A 15,472-nucleotide genomic window follows, 5' to 3' on the forward strand; every position below is an offset into this window, starting at 1 on the left:
CAACTGAAAAAAAATAATTATGCTATCACAGGAAAAATTTGCATTTTACCGTAGATAGGTACATTAGACTAGAACTCAAAAATTACAAGTACTGCATTTATTGATGATTCATATCCTTTATCTTCACAACTCTTATCAGTGTAGGAAAATATGTGTGGCAATATGTTACGTAGAGCAATAAAATAACGTGTCTCAATATGGTAGGTAAGGAGGCCAATATTGAGATATGAATATTCTCAACTGCCCTGTTGACTCGCGCCGCTGGTAGATCGATAACATCATAGATTGTACCCCTTATGTTGGTTGTTATCAAACTAACAGGTATGCTCAAGGTATAAATATTAACGAATTCCTCTGAGCATACAAACACTGTGGACAATTAATTTTCAATGGGTGACTCGAGTCCCCGCTCGGGGAAAGAATTCAGTAAGGTGTCCCCCGAAAATCGATGGGTGGAGATTCAGAGAAAGACGTTTACGAACTGGATTAATGAACAACTGAGTGTAAGTGGGAAGGCCATTACGGATATTGAGACGGACTTTTGTGATGGGGTGAATCTAGTAGCTTTGGTGGAGTCTTTGCAGTTTAAGAAGATCGGCAAAGTCATCGCTAACCCCACGGGGCGGATCCAAAAGATTGAAAATGTATCATTGGCGTGTAAAGCCATCATGGAGGACAACGTCCGCCTTGTTAATATTGGTGAGTAACACGTGACAAAAAAATTCATTCATTGATAAAGAAAGTAGGTACATGTACAGCGACATACTGAAACAACTCGATCCAAATACCATTAGAGGGAGTTATAAGTTTCATACTGAACAATTTATCACCCACACCACAACCCAAACACAGTTCAAAATGCTTTAAAGTTACATTTGTTTCAATTTTTTTTAATCTCTTATCTTATATTTTACATGAGGGACCTTTATAACAGGTCCCTGATTTTAAACATTGTCTTTGGTAGTTTCGGTATGCCAGAACAAATCTAGAGGTACTGTGAGCAATAAGCTTACGAAATGATACCCCCCGCCTCCCATATGAATATAATGACAGTGTCCATGTTTTGCAACTGGAAACCCAAAATATGTGTCGGATCAAAAAGTAAAATAGAAGGCGCACAATGGCAATATGTAATAAAGATTCTGTAAAAGTTTCATCAAATTTCATTCAGTGGTATGAGAGGAGATGCGGATAAGAGATGGGTACCCCAAAGCGTAACAGACGGACGGACGGACAAACAGCTAGACGGACGGACGGACATACCGATTACTATATACCCTCTCGCTTTTCAAGCGGGGGTATAATAATTCTTACTGATATCTATAAAATAATTCTTTTTAAATTCCTAAGTACTACATGTATAGATTCATGAAATCCTTAATTATGGACTCTCTTTCAAACTATTTTCTGCTTTCTTTTTAAGTCTTCTGCGAAAAAATAAATCTGTAACTACTGATATTCATAGAAACATGTTTGTAATTTTAGAGTGCCTTGTTTATATAAGTATCTAGTTCTCTGAAGAGTAGAGATAAATGTTTAAGAAGTTATATTGTCTTCTAATCTTTTATTTTGTCCAAAATGTTGACTATATTTATCTCAAGGTATGCTCTAATCGGACTGTGTTTTATGAAAATAGAGCGATAACGGTATCGTATTTAAATTCCTTTCGTGCAAACATAACATAATTAGATATGTTACAGTAAGGATATATGATAGGATTAGGTAAATATGAGGTCCTTGAATGTTACTTAAGGTAAAATATTACTAAAGAAATGTTACTTAAGGTAAAATATTACTAAAGAACGACAAACAGGGAGAAAACTTTGTAAATACATTTCTTGAGGTCTAAACTCCAAAAACAGTTATCTCCATTCCATTCCCATAAACTATAATCAAAGGAAAAGGAACAAATGTTCTTGCAATATTTGACTATAAATAAATTAAGATTAGTGACGGCTCAAAATAACATTTGGTCAATTTTTCATCTGAAATAAGTATTTGATCAATTTTTTATTAATCTTAAGTAAGTATTTGGTCAATTTTTTTCAAGTTATATAGCAATTAAAATTGGAAAAAAGAAAAGATAAACATGGACATGTAAAGCATCATACAGTGAATTAAATCAGGTTTTGCTTACAAAAGGACACAGCTTTGCATCTGATCCATGAAATGATTGCTTTTTTCAAGATGACAAGATGTACCTTAAATATCGGTCTTGTACATTTTCTTAAAATATGAAAAATATTCATATTTGTAATTTTCTTTTAATTTCGAAATTGTTTTCAAATTGTCTTAAAAACGGATACCATAAAATGTCATATTGGCAATTCATTTAAATGATTACCAAAGGTATTTGATAGGGAAAAACATTATTTTAGTATATTTCTAATGCTTGGTATAACGTTCCTCAATTTTTTGTGAGAAAACTTCCTATAGTAGCAATGCCTCAAAGACAATTCTTGTGAAAAATCATATTTTTATGGATCATGTGACTGTTGTCCTTCATTTAGAAATCTGTACACTTCTTTATATAATATACCTTTCTACAGGAAATGACGACATAGTTAACGGTAATGGAAAGTTGATTCTTGGGTTGATATGGCATCTTATTGTTCGTTATCAAATCTCCTCCCGGAAGACCAAGGTCCCACCCAAAAAGCTGATGATGAACTGGTTCCGGCTCATACTTCCGGATCTCGAGATTTCAAACTTCACATCAGACTGGAGCACTGGAATTCCTCTACAGTAAGAGAAAAAAATGTCATCAATTGAATCAATAAATTTTTTTTGGAGTTTTTGTCTTTTTTACTTATCTATTTTAGTGCTCTTGTGGACTACCTTCGGCCAGGCACATCCCCCAGATGGAGGGAACTTCATAGCAAAGATGCGTAAGTCTACTACCTAATTGCTGTCTTAAACTGTATCTATTAATTAAAAAATGAAGATAACAATGAGTCTTTTGTCGTAAGGGTTGAGAATTGTCGAACAGCGATGGTTTTAGCCAAAGAACATCTTAACATCCCTCGAGTTATCAGCCCAGAAGACTTTGCCAGCGAGGCTCTGGACGAGTTATCTGCCATGACTTACCTCTCCTATTTTGTGAGGTCAGAATCCCCTGGATATTATGACACCTTAAACTGGGTTTGCAAGCAGTTAAGGACAACACAAATTACCAACCTTACGGTACAATTAGACTTTTTACAAAAAACTTACGAAACAGATTTTGCTATCACATGTATATATGTAGTTTATTAAAAGTAAGTTCAAAAATATGAAGCTGAAACTGGTTTCATGTGTCTCCCATTTGGAGTAGTCTCAAATTGCAGCCCATTATTATGTTACCCATTAGCAAGAGTTTATACTCATTGTGTATATTTTAAGATACCATAAGAGTCATAACTTTCAGACCTTCGTAGTAGTCCTAATATATATCAATAATTCAATGGATTTCCTGTTATGCAAGACTTAGGTGTGAGTATTCAAGACGAGATCAAGTTTCTGAGATCAATGTCACCTTTCAATGAATTTTTGAAGGCATTCTTTAGCTGTAATTCCTAATGCAAATTGATTTTAAGAGATATGTTATGATCTTTATCAATGACTGAAAATGCTCGTGGAAAAATTATTTTTAACTTTTTTCTGTTTTTAAAACTGAACAGCTTTTTTAAAAAGTTATTTTTAATATTTTTCGAGGATTTTTATGTGGGTAGCAGTATTTCTGTAAACTTTGTGTATATTTTAAGATACCATAAGAGTCATAACTTTCAGACCTTCGTAGAAATAGTCTTAACGTATATCAATGATTCAATGGATTTCCTGTTATGCAAGACTTAGGTGTGAGTATTCAAGACGAGATCAAGTTTCTGAGATCAATGTCACCTTTCAATGAATTTTTGAAGGCATTCTTTAGCTGTAATTCCTAATGCAAATTGATTTTAAGAGATATGTTATGATCTTTATCAATGACTGAAAATGCTCGTGGAAAAATTATTTTTAACTTTTTTCTGTTTTTAAAACTGAACAGCTTTTTTAAAAAGTTATTTTTAATATTTTTCGAGGATTTTTATGTGGGTAGCAGTATTTCTGTAAACATGGTAAATGTACAATAAAATTATTTATTTCCTTACTGTAGACCGATTGGAACGACGGTTATAACCTCTGTGCAGTTGTGACGTCACTGGGAGGAACAATAGAGAACTGGCCGGATATTAATAGGGATGAAAAAATAAACAACATTCAAATGGGTAAGTAAACAGTAAAAAAGTGCAGGTTTGATATTAAATCCTTTTTCATATTTCGATCTAGAAAGTAATGTTTGGTTTAGTGTTATATGGAAATAAAGAAATCCTGAGAAAATGAAACTATTTGGCAAAATCCATATTGCCTTTCGTCCATAAAATGCTTTGCCTTTCGTCCATAAAATGCTTTGCATTTTATAAAGACCAAAATATTATTGCCTTCCTTTGTCTGAGTTATATTTCTCTCTATCTCTGTCGATTGTGTAATATAGTATAAAACATCTAAATTAATTGGTTTATCTTGAAATAAAAACTCGTGAACTTGACTTTGACTCTTAAGATCCATCCATTTCCTTCATATCATAGACAAAGTAATCTAAAGTTAAATCCGGTCTTATGAAACTCTGATAATTATGACCAAGAAAACCATTTTGTGAGGCAATAATTTCAATAACAAAAAGAATCATCCCATTAGGAATTTTAACATAAACATAAACTAGTATATACCAGTAAAATAGCTTTCAGATGTGTCCTTACTCACTGAGACCAGACTACTTGCACAACAAATAACGATGACGATTTTAACAAAGAGGGGAAAATGTTATGTAAATCAGTAATGATTATAAAAGATATACAGATTTTGAAAATTATGCGCATGTGCTAAGGACGGTGGCTTGAGTGACAACAAATTCTATAGAGTAACACAATATTGTGCACTACAGAATAACATATAACAGGCATTGTGATTTCAAACAAACCTTAGGCATATTTTGGTGGTTCGTGGCTCCAGCTCATTATTATATGATTGCTTAATTGAATTCATTTTGTCCAAAACTACTGAGATATGAAACAAACTTTATAGCAATAGACGCTGGAAAGAGAATGGGCGTGGATCCAATCTTAAGTGCATCAGAAATAGCAGATTCTAAGATCGACCACCTGAGTATTATGACTTACTTGAACAGATTCCGATATGCGACTCCAGTTAAATCTGACAACGAGAAATTGACGATTCAAGGGGACTTCGACAGCCTTCTTACAGGAGTGCAGGTATGTCGAGACGAGACCAGTTTACTTAAATCTGTCCGATATAAAAAATAGATCCATTATCCATTGATCTCTCATTTCAAATACTTTTCTTTCAGACACATTTCAAACTTATAATGGCGGATAAGGATGTTAAAAAAGAACTCGCTAACGTTCAAATCAAGGGTCCGAGAGGAAATCAAAACTGTGACGTCACTTGGAAGGATAAGTTTGCGGATTGCCGCTTCACACCTGTTGATCCTGGTTCATACGCGGTAAAAAATATTGATGTGAATCTTTGAAAACTACGTCTGATTAAAAAGATAATTTTCATGCATGTCACCTTCATCTTTTTTCAGTTAACTGTTTCATACAATAGTACTCCCTTAGTTACCTGTCCAGTGAATTTCAGTGTAAAGGCTGATCTGTCAAAGGTTAAGCTTCGAACACCGTCTTCTTCATGCATGGTTGGATCAACGAATGAAATTGAGGTAAGTGATAAATATTCTGATTTTACAATAAAATGTACATTTATGGTTTTCACTTCTGCTTTAATAGCACCATTTGAGCTTAATTAATTGTTGCTACAGGTCGTTTCAGAATCTGAAAGCACTGAGGTATCTATTGAATGTTGCTCACCGAATGACGAAGTAAAACCGTTGACTACTCTGTTTGAGAACGGTGTATTCACTGCCAACTTCCGACCAAAATCAGTGGGTGAGAATATTTTCTTTTAACACAAGTCATTTTCATGTAGATATATGTCTGGGACACCTTGATCATGGTTGTGTTCTATAATTATATATTAGGAAAATTCAGAATTCTTTTTAGTTTCCATACTTCTCTTATTGTACATGTAGGTCTTTGGATCGTTCATGTGTTCTGTCAAGGGGAAGAAATATCCAGTAGTCCCATTTCCTTTGATGTGTATGATCCTCAGAAGGCTTGGTTATCTGGACCACAAAAAGGCATTGTGGGGGAGGAAGCTGTCTTCACAGGTCAAAGTTCACACAACACCTTCTGCTCATTTTTCTTCAAATATGTATTTATTTTGTCACATACACTTGTTCGTATAATGAATGGTTGCTTTTTTAATGTAGTGAACTTCAGCGAAGCGGGTATAGGTGAAATTGAGGCTGCTGTGCGTAATGTTGGTAAAGAGATTGATTGTGAGGTGAAAGACACAGAATACAGTGGGGTGAAGACAATAGAATTCATACCTCAGAATTCTGGAATGTTCTTCGTGTACAGCAAATTCAACAATACAGAAATAACAGGTAGTGAATGGATGCACTCGACTTTGAAGAAAGATTTAAAATATAGAATCGTTTTGAGTCTTCTTTGATTGGATATATACGATGACATTTATATTTCCAATTATACATTTCAACAGGATCTCCAAAGAGCATAGATATTCTGGACCCTGGACAGATTTTGGTGACGGGGGAAGGTTTGACACGGGGGATGAAGGGGAAGGAATGTATGTTTCAAGTGAACACAGGGGATCTTGGAGGAAATATTCACGTGGTAGTAGAAAGTAGGTCATTAGTGGTGGTGTTTCTGTAAATACTAAATAATTTCATTTGTTCAGGGTTTTGTAGTGCTCATTCTAACCATTTCATTAAAAATCATTTACTAGATGAAGGGAAAGAAGTGGACACGTCGTGGCGAGAAGCTGGATCCTCCACTTATATCTTCTCCTATGTACCAACCAGGGCAGGAACCTATAAAATTACAGTCTTATGGGACGACAGGCCAGTTCCAGGTATATTATCCAAAACATCTACAAACTAAAGCAAGGATACTAGCTTCCAGTAAACAACTATAAAGAAAGGAACCGATACCTTGCACAGCCTTGTAACTGCAAGGTTTAGACCGAAGGGAAGTTTTGGAAATATGAAATTCCAAACTATTGCCAAATCTTATTGAACTGAATATTTTTCTTTAAGGTAGTCCGTTCTACGCAAAAATCACAGACAGGTCCAGAGTGACACTAATTACTGATTTGACTGACTTGATGGATGAGAATGGTGCTCTAGCGTTGGTGTGTGGGGTGGAAACCTGTCTGAAATATGACATCAGCTCGGCTGGTCCAGGTTAGATAGTAATTAATCCCTTCCCTCCTTCACAAAGCATGCATAAAATTAATTGAATGGCATGTAATAGTTTTCGTTAAGTTCTGTTCAACTGTGCAAAACTTCAGTTTATCTGTCACAAACAAAAGCAATGTTTTGAAAGTGCTAAATTTATTTCAAGTGTACAAGTAAAAAGGTTTATAAAATGACTACAATTTTATAGAAAATTATATCTTGCTAGATAAATCTATGAAAAATACTGTTTTAAAACATATAATGGTATGTATTCCCTACAGGTAGAATGTCGGCAGCCGTTTTATCGCCCAGAGGAAAATTAAAAGTAGATCTGCGGACTGTGAAAAAGGAGGAGGTAGAGGTTGCCTTTACTGCAGTAGAGGAGGGTAAAATTTCGTTTTCATCATTACGAGAGAATCATGAAATACGCTGTTTCTAATGTTTTTATTCGAGATGCCAAAAGAACGCTGACCAAAATCCTTATCTTTTGTATTTTTTCCCGCATTAAAGGAGACCATTACATACATATATACTGGTCGGATGTACCTCTGGATTCGTCGCCAATTCTCTCCTACTGTCCAGGTCCCATACTTCCGATTGATCACACTAAGGTTGTCATTGAGGGCAAAGGTAGAGAAACGGCGCGCGCATTAGTTCCGGCAGAATTTCTCATAAATGGCAGACAGGCTGGTCCAGGTACTGAATTTGAAATCTGCTCTCTCTCTCTCTCTCTCTCTCTCTCTCTCTCTCTCTCTCTCTCTCTCTCTCTCTCTCTCTCTCTCATATGGTCCATGTGACCGTGTGTGAATTTATTTTATTCTCAGGGACTCCTCGGGCTTTATTGAAAGGTGTCAAACGAGATGTTGATGTGGACATTAAACCTATGAAGTATGACAGATACAAATGCACATATATCGCTCCAAATCCAGGTAACACATGTAAACAAATTTGTAATAAGTTAAAAGTACTGAAACACCACAATTACACATTATTAAAAGGAGAGGTTTCAGGCTCTATATGCCATAAATATAAAATTGGTCGAAGGCCATCCCATATACAAAATTAAATTGTTCATTTCTTCCATTAAATGAACGAGATTTATTTTTAGGGGCTTATGTTTTATTCGTTTATTGGTCCGAACAACTTGTTCCCGGTTGTCCATTCAAGATAACAGTTTCAAGCAAAGGAGCAAGTGATAAAGTAAAGGTTACGGGTCAAGGCCTCAGAGGAGGTTATGTTGGCCAAGAATTGCGCCTCGATATCGATACAACAGAAGCTGGATTTGGTATGTGGTTCATGTAATGATTTCAAATCGTTGTTGTTTCTGGAATGAGTGGGACTATGACTAGCACAATATTTTGTCGTTGTTATCAGGTGAGATCAAGGTTAACTGTCATGGTGAATTAAGGGAAGCAAGATGTGATGTTTTCAATCAGCGTAATGGTTTTTATAAAGTACACATGTACCCAAGGGAGGCGTGTCGATACAGACTGGAGATTACTTATGATCATGAACATGTACCAGGTGTGTTATTACATTATCAAGTATAAATAACTATTTATTTAGTAGAGATCAAAGATGAGCATTTGAAAGGCAAACACTATAGTAGTTTAATTAATGCAAGAATTCAGGAACCAAGGAATAATCTGGAATATTCAAAGAGCTCTCAAATGCCTTTCAAATGACAGCAAAAGCCTTAATGAAAACTATAAAGATTCTTAGTTCATTTTGCTTTGTAACACGTATTTTATTGATATTCTCTCAGGCAGTCCCTTTAAAATTCCTGTGGGAGAGCCCCCTGATCCACGCAAAGTGAAAGTTTATGGACCTGGGGTGCAGGATGGTTTAGTTCAGACATTTGAGAGTAAATTTCTGGTGGAGACCGTGGGCGCAGGCGCCGGTCAGTTAGCGGTCAGGATCAGAGGACCACGAGGTATGTCTCCAAAATTAAAAATACTTAACTTTCCTGAGCCCATTTTTCAATAGTTTTTGTAATCAGTAGATTTTATGAACAAAAATTCCATAATTTATCAAAGAATGATTGTACTTGTGATATCACAGTTTCAGTATTTTTGTTAGGAAATTTTACTGCAATGATACTTGATTAAAACAGAAAAAGATTACATTATTATTTATTTTCTATCAACAATTCTTTAATATATATAGTACATTTTGCTAACATCTTGCCTCTTTGAAAAGGTGCATTTAAAGTTAACATTCAAAGGGAAGAGGAGAATGATCGAACTGTGTTGTGTTCGTATGACCCGGAAGAACCTGGAGAATACGTCATAGGGGTCAAATGGTCAGGACGTCACGTGAGAGGAAGCCCTTTCCATGTGCATTTATTTGAATCACAATCTGATTTGGACAATTACCTCGGCAACAAGAGAGGATTTTTCGTTGAAAAAACCAAAGCTAACTTGCAATGGCGTGCAGAAATTTAGAATTGTTTGTAAATATAATATACTGAGTATTTATTTAATAATAAAGTTTACAAGAATGATAAGACTAAAATGAAATCCTTTATACCACATAAAAATAATATATGCGATTACAGAATTCTGTGAATATTGAACTTTGCCATATATTCTCCATAATTTTGTAAATATATATCATTTTATTATTTCACTTGTACAGACTGATCATTCGTTTTTAGCTCACCTAAGCTGAAAGCTCAAGTGAGCTTTTCTGAGCACATTTTGTCTGTAGTCCTTCTGTCTGTCCGTTCATCTGTCTATCTGTAAACTTTTCACATTTTCGACTTCTTCTCAAGAACCACTGGGCCAATTTTAACGAAACTTGCCACAAAGCATCCTTTGGTAAAGGGAATTTAAGTTTGTTCAAATGAAGAGCCAAGCCCTCTTCCAAGGGGAGATAATTATGAATTAATGAAAAATAAATGGTATCTTTTAAAAATCTTCTTCTCCAGAACCACTGGGCCAGGAAAGATGAAAGTCATGTGGAAGCATCCTCAGGTAGTGTAGATTCAAGTTTGTTCAAATCATGACCCCCGGGGGTAGGGCGGGGCCACAATGGCCGACCAAAGTTTTACATAGAAATATATAGGAATTTTTAAAAAAAAAAATCTCAAAAAAATTGCAAAGCCATAATTGCTCATATTTATATGGAAGCATCCTCAGGTAGTGTAGATTCAAGTTTGTTCAAATCATGACCCCCGGGGGTAGGGCGGGGCCACAATGGCTGACCAAAGTTTTACACAGAAATATATAGGAAAATTCTTTAAAAATCATCTTCTCAAGAATAGCAAAGCCATGATTGGTCATGGGACTACTTTGTGATTTAAACTTTTCAATAATAAACCAATTTTTACTTTTTCCTAGCCACAGTGCTCAGGTGAGCGATGTGGCCCATGGGGCCTCTTGTATGTGTAAAACGTGTGTTATTACTCGAATAAAGAAACAAGAAACAAACTTGAATAAAGGATATCTGAATTGAAATATCTAATACTGAGTATATGAAGCTTAATATGTGTCTCTTTCATTTGAATATGTGTCTTTTTCATTTGAATGAGATTAGTCTTTCATTTCAGTGTACTTGAATTCCTTAAATGTAAAGGAATGTACAGCCTCTCGCATAAAATGTTATTTTTTAAAAATATTTCTATTCTTTATACATAGAGCATACTTTGAACCTTTCTGTGTCCTTTTTGAATCCCAATACCTCAAATCTATAATTATTTTTTCAAGAGGGATGGCTTCAGATTTTTAATATATGAACTTTTACATCGTTCCTGGAGACAAAAACAAAGGACATAAAAGAGATTTTATTACTTACCTTGTCCTTGCTCTCAGTTGTAAATATCGAGTAATCAACACACTGAACTTAATAGAGTCACCAAAGAAAAACTGTTGGAAATTAAAATATATTTATAGATTTCCCAATGCTAAACTTAGCATCTCTGTGGAGACTTTATCAAAATGGCTAAATTACTGGGACTGTCTTGAGAAGAAACTAGACAAGCATCATGATGGTGCGCTTTGAGTATGGTAACCAAGAGTATTCTTCGACATTTTAACTAGTCTGATTGTTGATTTTGTTTAAGTAAGTGAGAACCTGTATGGGCGAGAGACAACTAGAACAAAAACCCGGTAGCCTCTGAAATAACCTCACTAAAGCGCATTTTCTGAGGATTTGTTGTCATAATCTATGAACTTATTTGAATGGAAAGATGTCTTTACAATGTAATGCAACAGTGAAAGCAAGCACAAATGTACAGTCATTGCATCCTATACAAAAAAAATCTAAAGGATTTGAACTACAAGAGAGAACAACCTCGTATAAATAAAGTGTAAGGCTGATGATGGCCCGAGGGCTTAAAGTCATCTCATCGTGCAACAAACAGAAAAACCTGTTTTCAGATACAGGATAATCACTTAATTAACAAGCTAATTCAGAGAATTCGTGTCCCCCGCTTAGGGAAAAAGTCGGCTCCCCCTGACTGAATTTGTAGAATTATTAAATGTATACATGTATACTGAAGGAAATAAAATACATGTATGTCAATATGCATATAAAGATTTGATTGCTTATTCTTTATTATGTGTATAGAAGATTTTTTTTATATGGAATATTTATCACACTGTAATGATGATTTTATAACCTCATAAATTTTTCATTTCACATGCTGAATACTATCATTTAGTAAAAAAAAAAGTATGTAAAAAAAAAAAAAAAAAAAAAAAAAGGATCGATCGAGATTCGATCCCGGGACCTCCATTTGAAGCGATAGACATAACCACTACACCACGGAGTCGCTTTACGCGGAATGAGGTATATGCAGAACTGAAGTCACATACATGTATATATTCATGTTTTCATGTTCGGTATTCTCAAAATTTTACACAATCCATGGTGTTTGATTTATTTAGCCTTTATTAAACAGTTCTAATAGATGTAATAAGAACATAAAGTCCACCGAGAACCTGTTTTATACGCAATAACTCCTCATGCCCCTGCGCTAAAAATAGCGACATGTAATACTGTAAATCACTTTTTATTCGCGAGAACTTTATTTTCGCGTAATTACGCGAGACAGTGTGCTCGCGAAAATTAAATTCTCGCGTATAATAGTATTCCTTAAGATTATATAGACCAATAACCACAATTCGTGAAAATTTTGTCTCGCTAATCAAGAATCAGCGACTATTTCGCGAAAATAAGATGTCGCGAAAATTTAGTGATCTACAGTACTATAAATACTAATAAAACAAACGGGGCGGGGCACTTTGAGAGGGGCGAGAGACGTCCTAGGGAGTTTTGGTATAAAATTACATTGCATAAGCTCAAAATCTTCTTCAAATATCGCCCGGAAATGATAGTGTTACACACAGGCAGAATGTATAAATTTACGACCTTGAACTTTGACCTTTTGACCTCAAAATCAATAGGGGTCTTCTTTAGGCCATTGGGAGTTGTTATGTAAAATTTCATTGCGATAGCTCAAATGGTTCTAGAGATATCGTGTGGAAACGAAAGTGTTTTAACAGACAGAATTTGCTTATTTATGACCTTGACCTTTGACCTTTTGACCTCAAAATCAATAGGGGTCTTCTTTAGTCCATGGGGAGTTGCTATGCTAAATTTCATTGCAAAAGCTCAAAGGGTTCTCGAGATATCGTGTGGAAACAAAAGCGTTACAGACAGACAGAAAGACGGACGGACGGACGGACGGACGGACGGACGGACGGACAGACGGACGGACGGACAAACCCAAATTAATATCCCCCACTTTTCAAGCGGGGGACAATAAATATAGCCTTTATTAGCAAAGAATAAATGAAAAATGCAAATAAATACAGTCAAAAGTATCCAAGAGAAAAAGATAGAAAAAGCAAGAAAAATAAGGTTTTTGAAGAAAGAAGTGGAAATTGACAACCAAATTAAAGTATTTCACCTGAAGCTTTAGTGAAGACCTTTTAGAATCTCTTAGAGGCGACAAAGGCAGAAAATCAAACTTTTTATCGGTCATTTATACCAAATAATACAAAAACAAAGCGTAATAAAAATAATTAATTGCATGTTTAACTATTTTGTAAAAAAAATTAACTATTCTATTCTAAATAAAATCGATATGTTTTTAAATCAATAAAATAAACGATATAAATTTCCATATACATTTTTTGTTCACCTAGATGTCTAGGTCAAATACTATCTAAGTAAATGACAAGAATGATAAAATACATCTTTTGTTCAGACATGTTTTATTGCATGTCTTGCTGATTTTAAGTCTGTGTAAACTTATATTATATTTAGCATACCTTATCTAAAATCATTCAAAAATTGGGACACCCTTTTTGTAGGCAACATAACAAACATGGCGGCAAGTAAAGTAAAATACATACTGGGCTCTCCCCAAGAGCATATTCCAATGTGTGAATTGCACAATCTACCTTTTCATCTGATTTGTGAAGATTGTGATGAGTTTATTTGCACTGTCTGTGCCAAAATAACTCACAAAGATCATGACTGGAACACATTACCTACAGCTGCTGGTCAAATACGAAAAGGTCTTAGTCAATTCTTCAAAAGGATTAAAAAAGATGAGCTGCCACGGATTGATTCAAAGATGGAGAAGATGTTAAAACAAATCACAAAAAATGAAGAAGGTCATGAATGTGAGATTAAAAAATTGCAGAAACACTGGGATGAACTAATGACCAGGCTTTCAGATATCAAAAAACGACAAGAACAAATGTTGAAAGACAATCTGTCAAAAAAGAATGAACAAGTTGATCTTGTCCAATCTCAGCTAATCGGGAAGAAGAACAAAATAGTTAAGATCATGAAATTCATGGAGGAGAACAACAGAACCATGTCTGATCTTAGTTTGATAACCAACCATAAAGAATTGACACTCCTTCTATCTGAAAGTGACATCGATGTTAAGAACTGCGAACAATCAGTGAGATACAGTAGAGGAAACATCAGTGATGACCTGGTGGAGTCAATAACTGGAAAGACTTTGGACTTAGATGACGTCAGCGCGACGGAAACGTCCTCTTTTAACTATGGAGATGAGCGAATAGTTTTATTAAAAGCCTTTAGCGACGATTTGTGTTATATCAGGAAATTAAAATCAGGGTATGTTGAAGAAATCAACAAACAAGGTGAGAAAGCACAGAAACACAATATCCACCCCACTGATATCTGTGTGACTGAAAAGAATGAAATTTATTTCACTGACTTTAAGGACAATTCTGTCAAGATTTTATCTCCGGAAGGATCTGTTTCTACAATTGTCAGTACACATCCTTTGTCACCAGGAGGAATCTGTCAGTGTTTGGGTGGAGGATTTCTGGTGACCCTAAGGGACACTGAAACAGAACTTTATAAATTGGAGTCCCGCAGCAGAAATCTGATAAGACAACTCTCGTGGACTGGTGACGTCATTCGTGAGTACGAATTCCATGAAGACAGCCAGACAAAGTTATTCACTCTGCCGGTCCGTGTTTCGCAGAGCAGCAACACCGATATCTGCGTTTTGAATTGGACGAGTGCTTCTAAAGGTGAAATGATAATTTTGTCCTCTTCTGGTTCTCAAAAGTCTGTTTACCATGGACAGAACCTGGCAGCGGACTTCAGGCCCACTGATGTAGCATGTGACCGCCATTGTAACATTCTTCTTACTGATCATTACAACCATTGTGTCCACTTACTGAGCCATGAAGGGAAGTTTCTAATGTATTTAATGACAGAGAAGGAAGGAAAATTTCCATATAGACTCTCTCTGTTCAAGTCTACTCTTTGGGTAGGGAATCAAAAAGGCCTTGTCAGAATATACGAGTACAAATTGTAGAGTACGGCATAACTTTGTATAAAGCGAAGAAAACACAATAAAAGTTATTAAGTTTTATTGACCAAACAAGTGTCATAATTCATAATTATATTCATTCACATAATATAGACATTTTGTTTGAATAGTATCATTTCAAGTATCCAAGCATTTTAAAATCCTCTTGGTATTTTTATTGTACAAAGGATTATTTTTACTTGATAATTTATTAAGTTTAGTAGATACCACATAGTCTGACACATCTGTTTCATATTCGGACATTTTACTAAAAAAAAAAGACGTAAATGGTTATCTAAAACCATGAT

The 15,472-nt window shown here is 35.1% G+C and overlaps 2 protein-coding genes across 2 annotated transcripts; both read left to right on the plus strand.

Annotated features, from left to right (window-relative positions):
• Nucleotides 1-187: 187 nt before the first annotated feature.
• On the plus strand, nucleotides 188-9,868 carry LOC134242590 (filamin-A-like). The gene is made up of 21 exons (XM_062724691.1): nucleotides 188-699; nucleotides 2,550-2,745; nucleotides 2,823-2,888; nucleotides 2,970-3,183; nucleotides 4,133-4,244; nucleotides 5,101-5,288; nucleotides 5,384-5,539; nucleotides 5,624-5,755; nucleotides 5,855-5,981; nucleotides 6,125-6,262; nucleotides 6,365-6,541; nucleotides 6,658-6,801; nucleotides 6,904-7,029; nucleotides 7,214-7,360; nucleotides 7,636-7,740; nucleotides 7,865-8,050; nucleotides 8,179-8,283; nucleotides 8,463-8,639; nucleotides 8,729-8,878; nucleotides 9,120-9,287; nucleotides 9,554-9,868. Exons 1-21 carry the CDS (start codon nucleotides 390-392, stop codon nucleotides 9,796-9,798), a joined length of 3,369 nt encoding a protein of 1,122 aa, XP_062580675.1. The 5' UTR covers nucleotides 188-389; the 3' UTR covers nucleotides 9,799-9,868.
• Nucleotides 9,869-13,688: 3,820 nt separating this feature from the next.
• LOC134242595 (uncharacterized) lies at nucleotides 13,689-15,170 on the plus strand. Its single transcript, XM_062724696.1, has one exon. It carries the CDS (start codon nucleotides 13,689-13,691, stop codon nucleotides 15,168-15,170), a length of 1,482 nt encoding a protein of 493 aa, XP_062580680.1.
• Nucleotides 15,171-15,472: the final 302 nt, after the last annotated feature.

This window comes from Saccostrea cucullata, unplaced genomic scaffold (genome assembly GCF_032062105.1).
Source record: "Saccostrea cucullata isolate Sc308-1 unplaced genomic scaffold, CSIRO_AGI_Scuc_v1 ctg2837, whole genome shotgun sequence".
NCBI classification, from domain to species: Eukaryota; Metazoa; Mollusca; class Bivalvia; order Ostreida; family Ostreidae; genus Saccostrea; species Saccostrea cuccullata.

Bases quoted from the DNA above. Each gene is read 5' to 3' on its own strand.
- LOC134242590 (XM_062724691.1), top strand. From the start codon at position 390: ATGGGTGACTCGAGTCCCCGCTCGGGGAAAGAATTCAGTAAGGTGTCC. The intron at 2,889-2,969 runs GTAAGTCTACTA...TTTTGTCGTAAG, and splicing joins GAACTTCATAGCAAAGATGC to GGTTGAGAATTGTCGAACAG. The intron at 3,184-4,132 runs GTACAATTAGAC...TCCTTACTGTAG, and splicing joins CACAAATTACCAACCTTACG to ACCGATTGGAACGACGGTTA.
- LOC134242595 (XM_062724696.1), top strand. From the start codon at position 13,689: ATGGCGGCAAGTAAAGTAAAATACATACTGGGCTCTCCCCAAGAGCAT.